Consider the following 19,477-nt stretch of genomic DNA (forward strand, 5'->3'; position numbering starts at 1 on the left):
AACAAAAAAGCAACTTAAGGGAGAAAAGGTTTATTCTGGCTCACAGTTCAGAGGTACATCATGATAGGAAAGGCAGCAGAAACTTGAAGCAGCTGGTCACATCGCATCCACAATTGGGAAGAGAGAGCTATGAACACATGCTCCTACTCAGCTCTCCTACATTTACATTGCCCAGGGAATGGTGTTACCCCCAAGTGGGTGGGTTTTTCCATTTCAACCCAATCAAGATAGTCTCCCACAGGCATGCCCAGAACCCTGTCTCTCAGGTGAGTTCTACATTCTGTCAAGTTGATACTATCAGACATAGGTAACAGATGAGGTCAAGGACCCCTCCATCCAGCTCTGCTCAGAGTTCCCACCTCCAGGCCTAACTCTCAAGCAGGGCCCCTACTCAGGAGGGTACACCCTGGGCAGAAGGGCTGTAGAAAGGATTACCAAATACCCCTATATCCAGGATGGGAAGAGCTCCATGCTTTCCCCACTTTGGCCACCAATTGGCTCATCCATCATCAGGCTCTCCTTAGCCTAACATTTCCATTGGCAGTGAGACCCTAAAAAGCATAAGTTCATGCATGTGAGTAGGTGTGCAACAAGGGACAGGAAGGACTTAGCAGACATTCTATCCACAGCCCCTTCTTTTCCTTAGAGAAGTCGCCTGTTCAGGAACTCTGACTTGCTCATGCATAGCTGAGTAGGGTTTGGGCCAGCCCTGCCAGCTAATCTACTGCCTGTGTGTCCCCTGTTCCCAGAAGATGCCCAAGGAGATAGCGAGGCCTTGCTGGCTGGAGTATCCCAGTTGGGTTTGCTTTCATTATTATGTGTATGAGTGTTTTGCCTGCATACATGTAGGTACACCAGGAGCAGCTAGAAGAGGGCATTAGATCCCCTGGAGCTGGAGCTACTGACCACTGTTGGGTGTGGATGCTGGGAAACAAACCTAAGTCCTCTGTAATAACAGCCAGGGCTCTTAGTCACTGAGCCATCTCTCCAGCCCCTGTCCCCAGTTTTACTGCAAACTCTGGCTGCAGTTGGTAGACTATTAATTGAACATGGGCCTAGCCTAGGCAAAATAGGGCAGGGCTCAGTGCAGAGGAGGCGTGGCCTATCCTAAAGAGGCAGGGCTCAATGAGAGATCCTAGGCCAAGGTGTGGGTATGGTCCAAGCCTAAACCAAAGATAGGAATAAAGTCTGGCCCCAAAGACTAGGGCTCTAAAGGTCCCAGGGAGTGGGGGCAGGAACTGGAGGGGCACATCCTAAAGCAGTATGGGTATGGTAGGCAGAGCTGCTGTCTGTCTCAGTGGAAAGTCTCCACTTCCACCACAGTCCAGTCACCCTGTGGAGAGGCCACATCATCAGGGGAGAAGCTGGTGACCGACGTGATGCTGGCACGGGACTCGTCCAGAGGAGACAGCAATTCGGCCCAGCGGCCCAGTTCAGCATCACTGAGTGGAGCCCGGGTTCCCCCTGTGACACTACCACCTCCTGCACCTCCTGGACCACCATCGCTGCCACCTGCTGTACCCTCAGCGGCTGCAAGCAGCAGCGTCCGACTCAGCAGGTGCTGCACCACGCTCGCCTGCAGCGCCCCTAGCGGTAGCTCGCCGAGGCGCGCGGACTTGGGGCTCCTGGAGGTCGCTCCGGCAGCAGCTGCCACAGAAGTCACCTTCCCACCTCCAGTGCCAGGCCCTGGAACCTGATCATCCAGGGTTCCAGAGGTGGGGGTCACTGACTCTGGTCCTTCAGTCTCGTAGATGGTGCACAGGCCGTCAGAGGAGCCTGGACCGGCAGCTGGAGGCCAAGGCAGGGGAATGCCTGGAAGAACAGGTGAGACCAAAGAGATGGCTCAGCAGGTAAGGGACCTTGCCTCCAAGTCTGACTGAGTTCAGCCCCTGAAACCCACATGGAGAAAGAAGAGACCTGATTCCTGCAAGTTGTCCTCTGATTTCCACAACCATTCTGTGACACCCACAGGCCCACACACAGACTCATACACATACACAAAATAAATAAAATGTGAGCTGGAGAGATGGCCCAGCAATTAAAAGCACTGGCTGTTCTTGCAGAGGACCGGGGTTCAGTTCCCAGCACCCACATGGCGACGAACAATCGTCGGTAACTCCAGTTCCAGGGACGTCCTCTTCTGGCCTCCGCAGGCATTGCACGCACGTGGTACACTTCCATACACGCAGGCAAAGCACTCATACACTTAAAATTCAGTGCGCTTAACCTCTGAGCTATATCTCTCCAGCCCCCCCCGATAAATTTGAATTAAAAAACAAAAAACAAACTCTAAACCGGGCGTGGTGGCACACGCCTTTAATCCCAGCACTCGGGAGGCAGAGGCAGGTGGATCTCTGTAAATTCAAGGCCAGCCTGGTCTACATAAGTGAGTTCCAGGACAGCTGGGGCTACAGGGAGACCCTGTCTCAAAAACAGACTCAGGGCCAGGTAGCTCAGCCCACGCCTCGAGACCCCACCCTGGAGCCTCAAAGCCTGGTTTGAGCCAAACACCAGACCCACAGCCGGGAATTCCGCTTACCTGGGGCTCCGCGGACTACCAGAGGCGGGGCAGGACCTCGACTCCAGGCGGCCGGGTGGCAGGCGGCCAGCTCCGCGTCCGGAGGCGGGGAGGTTGCGGCTCCTCCCTCCGGACCGCTGTCGTAGCCTCGCAGCTCCTCTGGCGTGCTGGTGGCACTGCTGCTATGACCCGCCAGGTCCGGACCGCTCAGCGTACTGGACGGGCTTCGAGAGGGTGGCGGTGGCGGGGCAGGGGCCAGTGCCAGGGTCAGCCGTGGACTTGAGATGGGGGCATCTGGACCCGGGGTCGGAGGTCGGCGTGGGGTAAGCAGTGAGGGTGAGGCAGGAGGAGCAGGAAGAGCCTGCGGAGGGGACGAGGCCAGGCCGGGAGGGGCCTGCGGAGGGGGCGAGGCCAGGCCGGGAGGGGCCTGCGGAGGGGATGAGGCCAGGCCGGGAGGGGCCTGCGGAGGTGGGGAGGCCAGGCAGGGAGGGGCCTGCGGAGGGGGCGTGATCGAGGGAGAGGGCAGGGTCTGTAGAGAGGGCAAAGCCAGAACCGGCAACTGCACAGGAGGTGAGGCCAAGGGGATGGGCGGGGCCTGCAGAGGGGGCATGGTCAAGGGAGAGGACTTGGTCTGTAGAGGGGGCAAAGCCCCACCCGGCCGGTGTACAGGTTTTTTGGCCAAGAGAGAGGGCGGAGCCTGAAGAGGGGTAGTAGTTAGGGAGGTGGACAGGGCCTGAAGATGAGGGAGGGTGAGAGAAGGTGGGGTCTGAGGGGGCATGGCCGCAGGAGAGGGAGGGGTCTGTAGAGAGGGCAAAACCGGAACAGGCGCCAGCAGAGGTGGTATGGACAAGGGGGAGGGCGGGGCCTGCAGAGGGGGTGAGGCCAAGCCAGGAGGGGCTTGAGGAAGGAGCGTGGTCAAGGAAGGCGGAAGGGTCATAACAGGAGGCAAAGCCACACCAGGCACCTGTCCAGGAATTTTGAGCAGGAGGACGGGCGGAGTCTGCAGAGGGGGAGTGGTTAGGGAGGAGGGCTGGGACTGAAGATGGGGGAAGGCGAGAGAAGATGGGTTTTGAGGAGGGGGCGGGGTCAGAGGAGAGGGAGGGGATGAGTCCAGTGAAAGTGGAGCCTGTGAAGGGGGCGTTGCCAAGGGAGACTGAGGAGGTGAGTAGGAGGAAGAAAGCGGTCCCTCCAGAGGAGGTGAGGCTGGGTGTGAGAGAAGAGGCAAAGGGGGGTATGTAGCAAGAGGTGAAGAAGGCGCCTGCAGAGGGGGCGAGGGCAGGGGCTGGGCTTGCACAGGGGATGTAGGCGAGGCCTGCAGAGGTGGGGAGTCCATAGAAAGTGGGACCGCCATAGGGGAAAAGTCTAAAGGAGGAGTCGTGGCTTGCTGGGGCGATGAAGCCAGTATGGATACCAGGATCAAGGGACGAGGAGGAACCTTCAGAGGCGGTGGTGTGGAGGGAGAAGAAACTGGATGAAAATCCTGCAGAGAACCGGCCAGAAGAGGAGGGTCTTGTGAAGGAGGCGTGGCTAATTTCGAGGGCGTGGCCTGAAGAAGGGGAGGAGACAGAGGAAGACCGGCCAGAGAAGAGGCTGTAGTCAGAGTGGAAAGGGCGGACGGAGAGGGTGAAGCAAAGGGAGAAGGGAGATTAGGCGAAGAAATTGGAGGGGAAAGTGGACTTTGTAGAGAGCATGTGGGTAAAGGTAAAGAGGCAGATGGAGGTGTGGCCAAGGGAGGCTGGGTGAAGGGCATATTCGGTACGGGGGGTGAAAGCGGTGGAGGGATCATACCCATGGGCAGGGGTGAATCGGAAGCCCCTTGGGTACCCAGGCCTGTAGGTGGAACTTGCAAAGGGGGTGTGGCGGGTGGGGAGGGGAGGTTCTGCAGAGAAAGCGGCTTAGGTGCTGGTGGACAATTAATGGTCTGCGAATGGGGCGTGGCCTGTGAAGAGGGCGGAGCCTGAAGCTGAAGCGTGACAGGTGGAGGGGGCGTGGCCGGTGGTGAGGGTGGGAGAGTGGCCTGCGGGGGAATCCGTGGGACCTGGGAAGGGGAAGCCTGTGGTGTGGTGGTCCTAGGTGCAGAGGGTGAGACTGAAGGAGGAGGAGAAAGGCTCTGCGCAGAGGCTGCATTCTTCCTTGGGACTGTGGCCTGGAGTGGGCGTGGATCTTGCTGCCCCTTGGACTTGGGCTGCGAGGTAAGCGAAGGAGCCCGGGATGTTCCACGCGGTGAGGCCCCAGAACGGGCTTGAGAGAGCAAAGGGGTAGCACTGGAGCCCAGGGGACGCGATGCGGGCTTCTGCAGGCTGCCGCCAGTGGTGGGACGCCTCCTGACACCTGGGCTCGACTCGGGGATACTGTGTTCTGTAGTACTGCTCACTGGTTTCCTGGGGGCCTCGGTCAGGGGTCGCTGCTGGGTGCTGGCAGCTGGTCGAAGAGGTCCGGTGTCTGTAACTGGAGCCCTGGACCGACGGGCAACGGCAGGGGAAGGTGCTCCTGATATGGGCACTGAAGAATCTAGAAACAAAACAAAAGGCCTCTGGGCCCATCACAAGGCTGATCACACTAGAAGCTTAATAGGACCCTACTTGTCCACCTGTCACATACCTCTTCGAGTTCCAGCAGAGCTCATTGGATTCCTTTTGGGCACTTCTGGACCTTTACCTCTAGCCACAGGTTCCTCAGTCAAGGGTCGGAGTCCCTTCTGGTCGACAATGCCTGGTCTGGGGAAAGGAGGGATCAGCTTTTGTTGAATTCCTGCTTCTACATGTTCCCATCTGTGAAATGGGGTGCATATCTTCTCTTCAAAGCAACCAATAGGGGTTTGCACCTAACTTGTACCCATGATCTGCAAGCACTCCTGAGCCCCTAGCATATATAATAATATATATTATATATACATAATACATAACATATACTACATAACACAAGTGTAATATTCTTTTGATGTTTTTGTTCAACTGCACATGTGCATGTGGAGGCCAGTGGTAAATATCAGTGTCTTGCTCCATTGCTTCTCCACCTTATTTATTTTATTTGTTATTTATTTTTACTTAATGTGTATGTTTTGCCTGCATGTATTAAGTGTATCCATGTCATGCAATGCCCTCGGAAGTGAAAAGAGGGCGTCGGATCCCCTGGGATTGGAGTTAATGACAGTAGTTAGCTGCTTCGTGGGTGCTGGGAGCTGAACCCTGGTCCTCTACAGGGCAACAAGTGACTGCTCTCAATGGCTATGCCGACTCTCCAGCCCTATCTATTTTATTTTATTTTGAGACAGGGTCTCACTATGTAATCCTGGTGGGCCTGGAACTCACTATGTAGACCAAGCTGGTCTCAAACTCACAGAGATCTGTCTGCCTCTACCTCCCTAGTTGAGATTAAAGCCAAGCACCTGGCAAGAGAGCTCCTGTCTCTTCTCCCTACCCAACCTCAGTGCTAGGGTTATTGGTGTGCACCACCACCTTTCAATTTTACATGGGTACTGGAGATCCAAAATCAGGTGCTCATGCTTACACTGCAAGCACTTTACACACTAAGCCATCTCTCCAGTTCATTGGTGTGTAATTTTTAAATTTAAATTCTACCATAGGTAGAATACACTGGCCTCAATCTCACACACTTGCCTCTTCGGGAGATTCAAGGTGTGCGCCACTAGCCCGCTGGAGTGTAATTTTTTTTTTTTAACACCCACTTCCCAGATAGCACTCTCCCATAGCCTCCCTCCCCCCACTACAGCCCTTATACTCTGATATCCCTGCTACTGTCTGCTATGTTGTGGGCACCCCAGCCATTTCCCACTACTTGGCCTTCTGGTCAATCTAGTCAGCCAATCTAGAGGTCTTTGTTTTAGGAGAGTCAGCTGTTCCTCATCTAGCGGTAATCAGTTGTCAATATGGAATGTAATTTTTAAAGGTTCCAGATAGCCCTTGCTTAGGGAACTAAGGAAGTGAGGGCATGTTACCTGGTGATTCCGCTGCCAGCTCGCCTGGGACTGGAAATAGAGCCCTGACTGGAGGTCTTGGTAGAGGCCTTCTCTCCTCTCCCGGCAGACAGGAGCCTGGAGGCTTCAAGGAGAAGACAAAAATCAATGAATGGTACCCCTGAAAAAGAGGAGTATCCGAGAAGCAAGAATGAAGGTGAGGGGCGTGAAGATGGGGGTCACAATTGAGCTGAGTACCTGAACTATGAGGGCCTACACCGGTCCCAGCGCTGCGCACCAGAGTCCCCCGGGCAGCAGCCAGTGGAAGAGCGGCTTTGCCCACGCTGGAGGCACGCTCTACCACCTGCCTTCGCCCTACAGCTCCGGATGCTTCCAGAACTCGAAGGGCAGCGGTGGTTACCGGGGGAGGAGGTCGAGGAGATCCAGGAGTAGGTCTAGGAATAGGAAGCCCATGGGGTCGAGAAGCGGAGGTCCGTAGGGCGGCACCAGCCCTGGCTCTATCTCTCTTCTCCATTTCACACCTGATGCAGATGACAGACAGATTAGCCTCCAGGTCCTGAACCGCTATGCTGCCTTTTTTTTTTTTTTAAGAATCTTGGCACTACCAGGGCTTTATCATCGCCACCCATGGGTGCTTAAACCTCAGCTACGGCCTGCTTTCCTTCCAACCACCCACACCCACTCACCAGTCCCGCTGCTCGGTGTTGTCCTCGAGTCCCACCCCCACTTCCATCCCCCAAAGCTGAGAAGCCGGTTCACTTCCCCCTCCTCTCTCGCCTCAGCCCTCTTTCTTTTTTTCTTTTTTTTTCTTTTTCTTTTTTTTTTTTTTTTTGAGACAGGGTCTCTCTGTAGCCCCAGCTGACCTGGAACTCACTGTGTAGACTGGGCTGGCCTAGAACTCACAGGGATTCACCTGTCTCTGCCTCCCGAGTGCTGGGATTAAAGGTGTGCGCCACCACGCCCCGCCCTTTTTTTGTCTTTTTTTTTTTTTTTTTTTTTTTTTTTTTTTTTTTTTTTGCCTCAGCCCTCTTTCAAGAACATCCATTCCCCTACCGCTCGCCCTTCCAAGACCCAGAAGACCACCTTGCAAACACCGAGCTCCCTCAAACTTCCAGATACACCTGACCAGAGAGCACGCCCGAGGATCTTTGCTGGCGTCCTCTCCCAGGTTCCCCCAGGGATGCCAGCACCTGCCGGGAGGAAGAGTCTCCCGGTTGCCCGCGAACAGGCTCCGGGAGACAAAGAGCTGCTTCCCGGGCCCGCCCCCTCCCCCAGCCCGGTCCCCTCCGCGGGCTAGCGGCCGCTCCACCTGCTCAAAGCGCGCGCTCACCTCTAGCTCCGGCCAGCCGCTGCTCCACGCTCGTCGCCTTGGGGTGGGGGCTGGGCCAGAGCAGCGGCCGCAGGGAGCCGCGGGGAAGGCGAGGGGAGGGGGCTGCAGGCGACGGCGCCTGGGGAGCCTGACTGCGGCCCCGCCCCGCGGGCACGGGCGGGGGGAGCCTGGGTGCGCGCGCTGTGCTCAGACCTCCGAGCGCGCTGAGGGGGTTGGTGTTGGGGGAGAAGAGGCGCGCGTCCCAGGGAGGTTCCTCCCTGCGATCGCCTTGGCGGGAGGCTTCTTTCAGCGATGGCAGGGGATGACTCCAGACCAAAGCAGCGAGGCTTAGTGGGGAAATCTCTCCAGGACCCTCACAGCACCCCCTAGGCACGCTCACGCACCTGCTCTGACACCCCCATCCCTATCACTTGATGACCAAAACCCTCCTGGACAGGGATAGGCTGGGCCCTGGCAACCAGTAGGGCGGGATCACCGCGCCTGTGGCCCACCGACCAATCCAGCCACTCTATGTCCCCTATTCCTGTCCTGAACTTGCGACTATAGTGGCCCAGATCGCCCGAGAATGTCTGGGCCAGTCCATCGATCTCGTACCCCGAGACTTTTCTCACACTATAGAAAACCCCTTCCTTACCTGTCCCAGTTTGGTGGGGTCTGCTGGGCGAATACAAGCCCTGGGGATTTTTTTTCTACTACATCATTTATTTATGTATTTATGTATTGTGTGTGTATACATGCGTGTACATGTGTCACAATTTGCAGGAATCAGTTTTCTCCTAACACCAGGTAGGTCCTGGGCAAGTCTTCATCCACTTAGCCATCTCACCAGCCCCCAAAACCTTGGAATTTAACATTTTTTTAAATTTATTTTTATTTTATGTGTATAGCTGTTTTGCTTGCATGTATGTAAGTGGACCTGTGCTATACAATGCCCTTGGAGGCCAGAGTGGGTGTTGGATGCTCTGGAACTGGAGTCACAGACGGTTGTCAGTCACCATACTGGTGTTGGGAACCAAACCCAGGTCCTCTGCAAGAAGAGCCAGTGCTCTTAACCACTAAGCCATCTCTCTAGCCCAGAGCACCAGGAATTTAGAGAATGCAAAGCAGACCTCAGATTTGGGAGAAGAGAGGAAGAAGGGAAAGACTAATTAGTTAACTGGTCTTACTAAGTAGCCCAGGCTGGTCTGGAACTCAGGATCCTCCTCCCTCTGTCTCCTGATTACTGGGAGTACAGCTGACCTGGCGCTCAGCTAGTCCTTTTATTTTTGAGAGACCTTGGCTTCCAGAGTTTTGGTTTAACAACCTATGAAGGTAAGATCCCCTTTAAAGGGGATCACCCTATAAAGGTACTCCCCATCCTATGGGGTCTGTGTACTGCCAGACTTAAGTGACATCACTTTTTTGCTTATTTGAGACAAGGTCTCACTATGTAGGCTGGAACTTTTTCTGTAGACCAGGCTGGCCTTGATCTCACAGAGATCTACCTGTGATCCACCTGCCTCTGCCTCCTGAGTACTGGGATTAAAGGCACGGCACCACTGTGTCAGGCTTAAAGGATGACCTTGAACTTTTAATCCTCCTGCCTATGCCTCCCCAGTGCCAGAATGACAGGTGTGCCCCACCACCCTGGGTCTATGGGGATGGAACCCAGGGCTTCATGAATGCTAGGCAAGTGCTCTACCAACTGAGCTATAGCCCCAGCTCCTAAGTCAAGAGTTGGATTTTTTGTGTGTTTTGTTTGATTGATTGATTACATTTTTAAAAATATTTTACCTATTATTTTTATTTTATGTGTATGAGTGTGTTTCCTGTATGTGTACAAGTGCACCTGTGTCATGCAGTGCCCATGGAGGTCAGAAGAAGGCATCAGATGCCCTGTAACTGGAGTTAGGAATGGTTCTTAGCTGCCATGTGGGTGCTGGGAATCAAACCCAGGTCCTCTGCAAGAGCAGTCAGTGCTCTTAAACACTGAGTTGTTGCCCCTTAGTGTGTGTGATGTGTGTGCAGGCACATGCCTGTGGAGGTCAGAGGACAATTTGCAAGAGTTGGTTCTTTTCTTCTATCATATAAATTCCAGGAATTGAACTCAGGTTGTCAGGCTTAGCGATGAATGCCTTTACCCACTGACCCATCTATCTGTCCCTTGGGTTTTTTAAAAATATTTTATCTGGGCTGGAGAGATGGCTCGGCAGTTAAGAACACTGATTGTTCTTGCAGAAGATCCAGATTCAAATCCCAGCACCCACATGGCAGCTAACAACTGTCTGTAACTCCAGTCCCAGTGGATCCGACAGCCTCTTCTGACCTCCGCAGGCATTGCACGCATGACATGGGTGCACTTACCCACATGCAGGCAATACATGCATACACTAAAATAAAAAATAATAAATAAAATTTTTAAAAAATTTGTATGGGTGGGGAGATGCGGGTGTCATGGCACACATGTGGAGATAAGAGAAAACTTTGTGGAGTCAGTTCTACTTCTGTGTGGGTTCAGAGAACAGAACTCAAGTCACTAGGTTTTTGAGGTAAGTGCCTTTACCAGGATTTTTTAAAAGAAGTTTAAGGGGGCTGGTAAAGCACACTGGCCCCTCTTCCAGAGGACTTGGGTTCAGTTCCCAGCACCCACATGGTGGCTAACAACTGCCCATAACTCCAGTACCAAGGGATCCCATACACTTTTCTGGCCTCCAAGGGCATTGCCAAGTGTATTTACACACTTGCAGGCAAAGCACTCATACACATAAAATAAAAATTTTAAATGTTTTAAAGATTTATTTCTTTTTCGGGGCATGGTTAGATGCCTTTAATTCCAGCACTCAGCAGGCAGAGGCAGGCAGATCTCTGTGAGTTGCCTGTATGTATGTACACCATTTGTGTGCTTGGTGCCCACAGAGGACAGAAGAGGACATCCGATTCTAGAAATGGAGTTGTGTGTTAGTCATCTCATGGGTGGTGGAAACCAAACCTAGGTCCTTTGTTTCCCAAGTGCTGGGATCAAAGGTGTGCACCACCACACCTGGCTTTTTTTTTTTAATCAAAGGGCAGTAGTTTAAAGGTTTAAGGGGGTACCTCAAGGTTTCTGATGAGCCTCCCTTTATACCTGAGGGTCTGGCCTTGTCACTTCTGTAGGCTTAGTCCCTTCTACCTAGGTACTTTCTGCCTTGATGACTTAGAGCCACTCCCTACCCTATGCCACATAACCAGCTCCCCATACCCCATCACTGGAGCACACCTACATACAGGCACATGGCACATATGTATGGGCATACCCATATGCACACGCACGTGAGCAATTCCTCTCCTTCTGGAACTCAGAGGGTTTCCTAAGTAGGGTGTGTCTAGAAGCAGGAGGCTGAACTTTCTCCATTCATGGGGTTGTAAGGAGCTGGGCATGGTGGGGCATGCTTGTAATTCCGGCACTCCTGAGGGTAAGGCAAAAGGATTGCCACTAACTTGAAACTAGCCTAAGCTAGGCAATACAGTGAATTCCAGGCCAACTTGGGCTGCAGAATAACACCCTATCTCAATGGGCCAAGGAGGTGGCTTAGCAGGTAAAGGTGCTTGAAGCGAGGCCTGACAACCTAAGTTTGATCCACTGGACCCACATGATGGAAGGAGAGTGCCAACTCCTGAAAGTTATCCTCTGACCTCTGCACATGTGCTATGTGTGAACCAAAGTTCCCAGAAACTGCATCTTGAAACTGAACCTTCTGCAAAGGCTGATCAACTGATTAAAACTTCAATAATTGTGCAGAGTTTGGAATATTGCAGGTCCAAAGCCTATTTACAATTTATCTTGGGCTATCTTTAGCCCCTTAACTAGCCACTCCTTGCCCACCTCTGTTTCTGACTTAACATCCTGATAAAAACCTTTTGGAATGTATTAACTTAACAAAGCCCTAGCTTCTACCAACCAAAAGGCTGAATGTCATCAGATAGCACCTGAAGCCTATAGCTGAGATTTCTTTTGCTGTATGTTTCCACCAATGTATTTGAAGTGTCTTGATTTATAACTTTGTTCTGTTAGTATTAAAAACTTCATGAAACTCTTTCAGTATTGGAACATGGAATCTGGGGTAACCTGACTGTGTTCCTGGGCCATAGTCATTCATATTTGGCTCCAGAATAAACTATCACATCTTCTTTGAGGTGAGAGTAGTGATTTTGCATTAACATATGACACATACACACAGACACACACAGGAAAATCAATGTAATAAAAGTTTTAAAATTTTTCTTGATTTCTATTTTATGTGTATGAGTGTTTTGCCCACATGTATTTAAGTAGTCCATGGGCATGCGTACACATGATGGCCAGAAGAGGGCACTGGAGCCTCAGGAACTGGAGTTACAGTTATTAGGTGGCATATGGGTGCCGGGAACCAAAATAGCAGCCAATGCTCTTAAACATTGAGCCATCTCTCCAGCCCATTTTTCTATTTCTAACGACATGTCCCTGGTCTAATTCTTCACAATGGGACAAAGAACCTGGAAACTTCAGCATCAGGTGCTAGAGGACTCAGATCCACATCTATGATAGGAGGCCCCAGAGACATGACACCTGTAGTTGCCCTCTAATATGTGTGTACATGTATCCTCACACATATATAAAGCAAACACAAAAAGAGTTGTGTTCATCCAAATTTCCACAACTGAAAGAAAAAACATCAACCTTCAGAACCAAATGCCCCGCTTTGTTCTCCTGATTGGATTATTCTGGGCCTCCTCACCCATTCACCACTTGTCATCTGGGTGAGCCCCTGGATACTTTCTCTCTTTGATCATGTCCACACACAGCACCCCTTCTTGTGTTACCTCTATCTTCCCAGAGGCCCGACTTCCTACCTTCTGCCTAAGGTGGAAGGATATTGACTCTACCATGCATTAAACTGGAATTTGAACACTACCTTCTTATGAAAACACCCCCAAGTGCCCATCAACTAGGGGATGAATCCTAGTCACTTGGGAAGATGAGGCAGGAGGATTACTTAAACCTATATGTTTTAGGCCAGCCTGGGCAACATAGCAAGAACTTTTTTAAAATTATTTTTTGATTTATTTATTTTCACTTTTTAAAAAATACGTATGAGTATTTTATCTGTCTGTGAGTGTCCCACATAATTGCAATATTCACAGAAGCCAGAGGGGGTATTGGATCCTCTGGAACTGGAGTTACTGACAGTTGTGAACTGCCAAGTGAGTGTTTGGAACCAACACTCTGCAAGAACAGTCAGAGCTCTTAACCACTGAGCCATCTCAGCAGTCCCTTCTGGTACATCCTAGAATAACCTGCCAGATAAACTATTTGCCTTCCATTTCTCATCTCAGAGTCTGAGTTTAGAGGAGCCTAAACAAGACAATGGCTAACCTGATCTCCTATCACTCACCCATGTTTTAGAGAAAGCCCATCCCAGGCAAGTGTTAAGAACACAAGGGAGCAAAAGAGACAAGTGGTTAACCAGGCTTGTGTTCTAGTAAAGTCAGAATATTTGTCAGTGCTTACTTGGTTATTTTGTCTTGGTAACTGAGTTTCCTGTAGCCCACACTGGCTTCTAACTCACTGGGTAGCAAAGGATGACCTCAAACTTCTTTTTTAAAAAACATTATTTTTATTTTAAGCTATAAGTGGTATTGCCTGCATGTAGGTAAGTGCACCCGTGTCAGGCAGTGCCCACGGAGGACAGAAGAGGTCGTCGGTTCCCCTGGAGCGAACTGAAGTTACAGATAGTTGTTAGCTGCCATGTGGGTTCAGGCAACTGAATCTGGGTCCTTCTGCAAAAGCAGGCAGTGCTCTTAACCACCTAGCTATCTCTCCAGCCCTGACCTTGATCTTCTCAGCCCTGAGGAGATAGGTATACACCACCACACCCAGCTCCTTTTTTTTTTTTTTTTTTTTCCAAACAGGGATATAGCCCAGGGTAGCCTGGAACTTGCTATATACCTGAGGATGACCTTGAACTTCTGATACTTGTGAAATTCTGATTATCCTGTCTCTCTTGTCCTGGGATTACTCCATGCAGGGCCTAGGGCATGCTGGGGAAGGAACCTAGGGGCTTCCAGGATGCTAGGGAAGCACTCTACCATCTGAGTTACAGCCTGACCAGACCTACAGGGAATTCAGATTGTTACTTAATCAGCAGAGTGTGTGTATCTGGATACTTATTCAGGGAATAGGCATACAAACCCCCAGGGCATAGATCCCAGGGAGCTTGTCAGAGATAGGGAGAAACAACAGTTCTCAGGTCTCTCCAACTCTAAGAAGACTTCAGGAAACGCTTCTCACTGGCTACTCCTTTGCCCCATTTATTATATCCAGAAGACATGTCTCAAAATATTATTGTCTTGTTCCTTTGTATGTTTACAGGATTTAAATTTTTTTTTTGAGACAGGGTCTCCCTGTGGCCCCAGCTGGCCTGGAACTCATTATGTAGACCATGCTGGCCTCAATCTCATAGCAATCTGCCTGCCTCTCCCTCCTCAGTGCTGGGATTAAAGGCATGGCCCACCATGCCTACCCTTAATTAATTTTTTAAGTGTGTATTCAAATTTTTGTTGTTGTTTGGTTTTTTATTTGTTTCTATGTGTGTGGTGTATGTGTATGTTCTTGTGTGTGTGTGCGCATGCAAGACGACACCAAATGTTCTCCTTGACTGCTCCGAACATATTTTTTTTTAGTTTTTAAAAAAATTTTATTTATTTTTATTTTATGTGTATGCATGTATTGCCTGCATGTAGGTAAGTGCACCCATGTCGTGCAATGCCAGCGGAGGTCAGAAGAGGCTGTCGGATCCCCTGGTACTGGAGTTATAGACAGTTGTTAGCTGCCATGTGGGTGCTGGGATTCAAATCTGGGTCTTCTGCAAGAACAACCAGTGTTCTTAACTGCTGAGCCATCTCTCCAGCCCCTTATTTTTTATTTTAAAATTTTTATTTCAAAAAATGATTGATTGATTGATTGATTGATTGATTGAGATAGGGTTTCACTATGTAGCCCTGGTTAGAGGAGGAAGAGGAGGAGGAGGAGGAGGAAAAGAAGGAGGAGAAGAAGTCATCACATAGGGCAAGGGATATAGGACATGTGTTGGGTCCTGGGTTACAACTTGGCACTGCAAAAAGAAAATGGGAAAACCAAAGGGAGTTGGGGGGAGTCCGGCATGGTAGCACATGCCTGCAATCCTAGAGCCTGGAAAGTTGAGGCAGAAGAATCTAAGTTTGAGGCCAGCAAGACCTACATCAAAAAGACCCTCTCTTGCCAAGTGTGATGATGCCCACCTTTAGTCCTATCACTCAGGAGGCAGAAGAAGGTGGATCTCTGTGAGATTGAGGCCAGCCTGGTCTGTTGGTCTATATAGCTAGTTCCAGGCCATCCAAGGTTACACAGTAAGTTCTGTCTCAAAAACAGCACACACACACACACACACACAGTGAGAGACAGAGAGACAGAGACACACAGAGAGAGATTACTCCAAAGAAGCCGAATTGCTGAATTGAGGTACTGGTATACAATATGCTCCCTTTAAGATCTACTAAACAGGAGATGGAGAGATGGCTCAGCAGTTAGGAGCACTTGTTGCTCCTCTGGAGGACCCTGATTCAATTCCCAGCAATTACATCAGATGATTCACAAACAGCCTGTAACTAGCTCCTGGGGGATTCGATGTCTCTGGCCCCCGAGGCTACTTGCACTCATGTGCACACATCCACACACAGATACACATATACGCATAATTTTTAAAGAATCTATTAAACAGGCGTGGTGGCGTACACCTTTAATCCCAGGACTTGGGAGGCAGAGGCAGGCAAATCTCTGTGAGTTCAAGGCCAGCCTGGTCTACATAGTGAGTTCCACGACAGCTGGGGCTACAGAGAGACCCTGTTTCAAAAAGACTAAAAAAAAAAAAAAAAAAATCTATTAAACAGGGGCCAGTGAGATAGCACAGCGGGTAGAGTGCCTGCCACCAAGCCTGAAGACCTGAGTTTGATCCCCGGGATTCACAGGTAGAAAGGAGAGAACTGACTCCCACAAGTTGTCGTCTGTTGTCTATGAATGTCACGTACAGACAAGCACATAAAATAGATTGTAGCAAGCTTGAGGCCATGCTGGAGTACACCATGACACTCTGTCTTAAACAATTAAACAGGGCATTAGAGAGCGAGCTCAGTGGTAGTATACTTGCCTACCTTAAGGAAGGCCTTAGTTTTTTGTTTTTGTTTCCAGAAAGGGTCTCCCTGTAGCCCCAGCTGACCTGGAACTCACTATGTAGACCAGGCTGGCCTTGAACTTACAGAGATCCGCCTGCCTCTGCCTCCCGAGTACTTGGGATTAAAGGCATGTGCAACCATGCCCGGCCTTAAGATATATTTTATTTTTAATTTTGTGTATGCCTATGTGTCTATGTGTAGGTGTGTGCACATATGAGTGCAGAGTCTGAAGGGTCCAAAAGACAGTGTTGGATCTCCTTGGAAGGGAAACTGAACTCTGGTCCTCTCAGTCCTACATGTTCCTAGGGAGGGGAGGCATGTTCATTCTCCTTCCCAGTCCACATGGGAGGTTTACCATTGAGAGGGCATTTTCTTGCTCACAGCAGATTCAAACCCATCTGCTTCCAGGTGGAAATGGGCAGTATTCCTGGTTTGATATTCTGCAACCGAAGTCCAAGCCTCCCCAGGTGGTGGTGAGGGAGGCAGGGTGGTTTTGGAAATGGGGCTCTCTAGGTGGAGCTGGCTCCATGGTTAAAAGCCCTGCCTGCTTCTTCAGAGGACTGGAATTTAGGTCCCAGGACCTGTGCAGTGGCCAAAAACAGTCTGTATCACCAGTTCAGGGGATCCAATGCCCACTTCTGGTCTCAGAGGGCATTGCACATACTGATGCACTTACAGTCAAAACACTCATACACATAAAATAAAAACAAGTTAAACAAACAAAAGATATGAGGCTGTCAGGAGTTGAAGATGTTGGTAGACCACTTGCCTAGCATACAGGAAGCCCTGGGCTCATCCTTAATGCTGCAAAATCAGGTGTGATGGCACTGACCTGTCATCCCTCAGCCTGTAAACCCTCCTGTAGTCCCCTCACATGATGAAACTTGGGTAGTGGAGGCAGAAGGTTCAGAAGTTCAAGGTCATCCCTGACTTACCTCGAAAGTTTGAGGCCAACCTGAGCTACAAGAAACTAAGAAGAAAGAGGAGAGGCTCCTAAACTTTATCGCCACTCCCTGAGGGACGGAGGAGGAGGTTTGAGACTCTACTCCCACTCCCTAGGCCTTCTGGCCCCAGCAGGCCTACCTCCACCCCACTCCACCCCCACCCCAGACAAGGGAGGAGCTTGTCCCTAGCCCAACCCTCCAGCCCCCACCAAGGATGGCCACAAGCCTGGGCAGAGACAGTCTGACTGGCATCCCCAACTGGGCTGGTTTCCTGTGGCTGAGCACTGCTCCTAACCCCGGGCGAGGACTGGAAGGGTTCTAGCCCGCCCGTCTTACCCAGCCTGAAGCTTCTTCTGGTCACCTGTGCCTCAGTTGCGCTGGATTCCAGGTGAGACTGCCTTATGGGTTGGAGGAAATTCTTCCAAACACCATGTTCCTAACACCTGCCCAGAAAGTGCATCCTATGGCCAGGGTGCTAGCTGCACTGCAAACTTCTAAGGCCTTTCTTCCCTGGGGGAATCCCTCGCTTTGCCTGGCCATTGTGTGGTGCTCCAGGAGTTGGGTCGACCTGGGAGCGTCTGCAGCGAGGCTAGGCAGTGAAATCCTGGGGGCGGGGCGGGGCGGCTCCTGGGCTCCTGGCCCAACCCACCCTGACTCACTCTGTCCGGCCCGCCCGGGAACTCTGCGGGAGTCCAGGTCGCTCCACTCCCAGGGACCCACAATTTGGGCCCCAGAGTTCCATCCCTGAGCGGTGAGTAGAGGGAGTTTTCGTCCACTTCGTGGACATCAGTCTAGAATTGGGGAATGGTCTAGGAGAGGATCTCTCAGGTGTGGGTGGCACTGTGGCCGGGACAGGCTGTCCCCAGGACACCCCGGGTGCGGTAACCAGCAGCTTGGAGCGTGTGTCTCACTGGCTGGACAGTCCTGGGTCAAGTGAAGGAAAGATCAACAGACAGGAGTCCGCTTTGAGGGGGTCTTAATTTCACTCAGCCTGACCTAGCAGAGGGTGGCAGGGATGGCTGGGAACAGAGCAAGAGCTCACCTTAGAGAGCCCCTCAAAGTTACTCCACCCTGTGGGGTCCTCATCAACTTGCTCTCTGGGGTTCTTATACTTCAAGACTGCAAAAATCCCTTCCAGGACTCCATAGGCCTGCCCCCAAATCTACTATGGGGTGACTCCCCCTTACCTCTGTGTCCCCCTTGTAAAGAAGCGTAGGGTTTGACTTTTTGCTTTGTGTGTTTTTAATTTTTTTTACATTTATTTATGTGTATGTGTATGGGTTTGTGGACATGCATGGCACTCTCCAGGAGGTCTAAGGATAACTTTTGGGAGTCAATTCTCCTTCCATCAGATGGGTCCTGGAGATTGAACTCTAGTCATTAGGCTTGGCAGCAGGTGCCTTGGTTTTTCTGGTTTTAGTTTTTGGTTTTGTTTGTTTGAGACAGAATCTCACTATGTAACCCTGGCTCACCTGGAACTCACTATGTAGACCTAGCTGGCCTCAATCACACAGAGTGCTAAGATTAAAGGTATGTGCCACCATGCCTGGTCAAGGTTTTCTGTTTTTTGCAACAAGATCTTATCTAGCCAAGGCTAGCCTCTAATAAGCTCAGCTATAGCTGAGGATGGCCTTGAATTCTTCATTATCCTACCTCTGTCCTAGGGAGGGTGACAGGTATGTGCATTGCTATGCCTGGTTTTAGGCAGTGCTAGGTAGTGAACCCAGGGCCTGGTGCATGTTAGGTAAAGCACTCTACCAACTAAGCCAAATCCCTAGCATGACTTTGTGCTCTTTAAGGTTGAAAAACTGTTTGCTGTTTCTTCCTGGCCCCTTGGCATATTAGCTGTGGATGGGGAGGCTAAGTATAACCTTCATTCCAGCAGCAGGAGCTACTCCACCATATTTTGGAAAGCCAGAGGAAGGCCTGGGAGGGGATACAGGCATCAAATACGCTGAAACTGGAGTTACAGAAGGTTGTTAGCTGCCAGGTGTGTGTGCTGGAAACTGAATTCAGGTCCTCTGGAAGAGCAGCCAGTGCTCTTAACCACTGAGCCATCTCTCCAGCCCCTTCCCCCTTTTTTTTTTTTTGGACTGGGTCTCTCACTGAAACTGGAGCTCCTCTATTTGGCTAGAGCTTTGGGGATCTTCCCTACCCTCCACCCACCACCCACCACCAGCAATGGGGTTACAAACCCAGGCTGTCCTGCTCACTTTTACGTAGGTGCTCGGGATTGAACTCTGGTCCTCATGCTTGTCACTTTACTGACTGAGCCATCTCTCCAGCCCTCATAGGTTCTTTTTTGGGGGGGGAGTTCTTTTTTGAGACAGGGTCTCTCTGTAGCCCCAGCTGGTCTGGAACTCCCTATGTAGACTAGACCAGGTTGGCCTTGCTGCCTTGGCTGTGGAGTGCTGGGATTAAAGTCTTGCAGCACCACACCTGCACCCTCATAGGTTCCTATAGATGTTGCATCTCAATGAGCAGTGCTTTCATTGGTTGGAGTAGAGCAGGTGTCCTCAGACAGACAGGAGGTGGCCACTGGC

General features: G+C 51.0%; 2 protein-coding genes across 7 annotated transcripts in view; one reads left to right on the top strand and one right to left on the bottom strand.

The window, feature by feature from the left end:
- Positions 1–17,372, bottom strand: Prr36 (proline rich 36). 3 transcript variants are annotated; one of them, XM_029559171.1, is made up of 6 exons: positions 17,271–17,372; positions 6,693–6,976; positions 6,477–6,579; positions 5,120–5,235; positions 2,540–5,029; positions 1–1,812 (listed from the first exon to the last, which is right to left on the bottom strand). In XM_029559171.1, the coding sequence occupies exons 2-6, from the start codon at positions 6,967–6,969 to the stop codon at positions 1,295–1,297; spliced, it is 3,504 nt and encodes a 1,167-aa protein (XP_029415031.1). In that variant the 5' UTR covers positions 6,970–6,976; positions 17,271–17,372; the 3' UTR covers positions 1–1,294. The 3 variants fall into 3 exon arrangements, with proteins under 3 accessions (XP_029415031.1, XP_008822351.1, XP_008822352.1); XM_008824129.3 differs by lacking the exon at positions 17,271–17,372 and adding an exon at positions 7,786–8,200; XM_008824130.3 differs by lacking the exon at positions 17,271–17,372 and adding an exon at positions 7,539–7,731.
- Lrrc8e (leucine rich repeat containing 8 VRAC subunit E) overlaps positions 17,160–19,477 on the top strand; it is a 14,011-nt gene continuing 11,693 nt past the window's right edge. For 2 of the 4 annotated variants that reach the window (XM_029559173.1, XM_029559174.1), the window contains exon 1: positions 17,610–17,685. The gene's annotated coding sequence lies outside the window, so the exon portion shown is untranslated. Of the gene's footprint in view, positions 17,323–17,606; positions 17,686–19,477 lie in introns of those variants that run through there. The other 2 variants (XM_029559172.1, XM_017795860.2) reach the window with 2 other exon arrangements.

This window comes from Nannospalax galili, unplaced genomic scaffold (assembly GCF_000622305.1).
Source record: "Nannospalax galili isolate Female #2095 unplaced genomic scaffold, S.galili_v1.0 scaffold1009, whole genome shotgun sequence".
Taxonomy (NCBI): domain Eukaryota; kingdom Metazoa; phylum Chordata; class Mammalia; order Rodentia; family Spalacidae; genus Nannospalax; species Nannospalax galili.

Bases quoted from the DNA above. Each gene is read 5' to 3' on its own strand.
- Prr36 (XM_029559171.1), bottom strand. From the start codon at position 6,969: ATGGAGAAGAGAGATAGAGCCAGGGCTGGTGCCGCCCTACGGACCTCC. The intron at 5,030-5,119 runs GTATGTGACAGG...TTTTGTTTCTAG, and splicing joins CTCTGCTGGAACTCGAAGAG to ATTCTTCAGTGCCCATATCA. The intron at 1,813-2,539 runs GTAAGCGGAATT...CTGTTCTTCCAG, and splicing joins GGTAGTCCGCGGAGCCCCAG to GCATTCCCCTGCCTTGGCCT.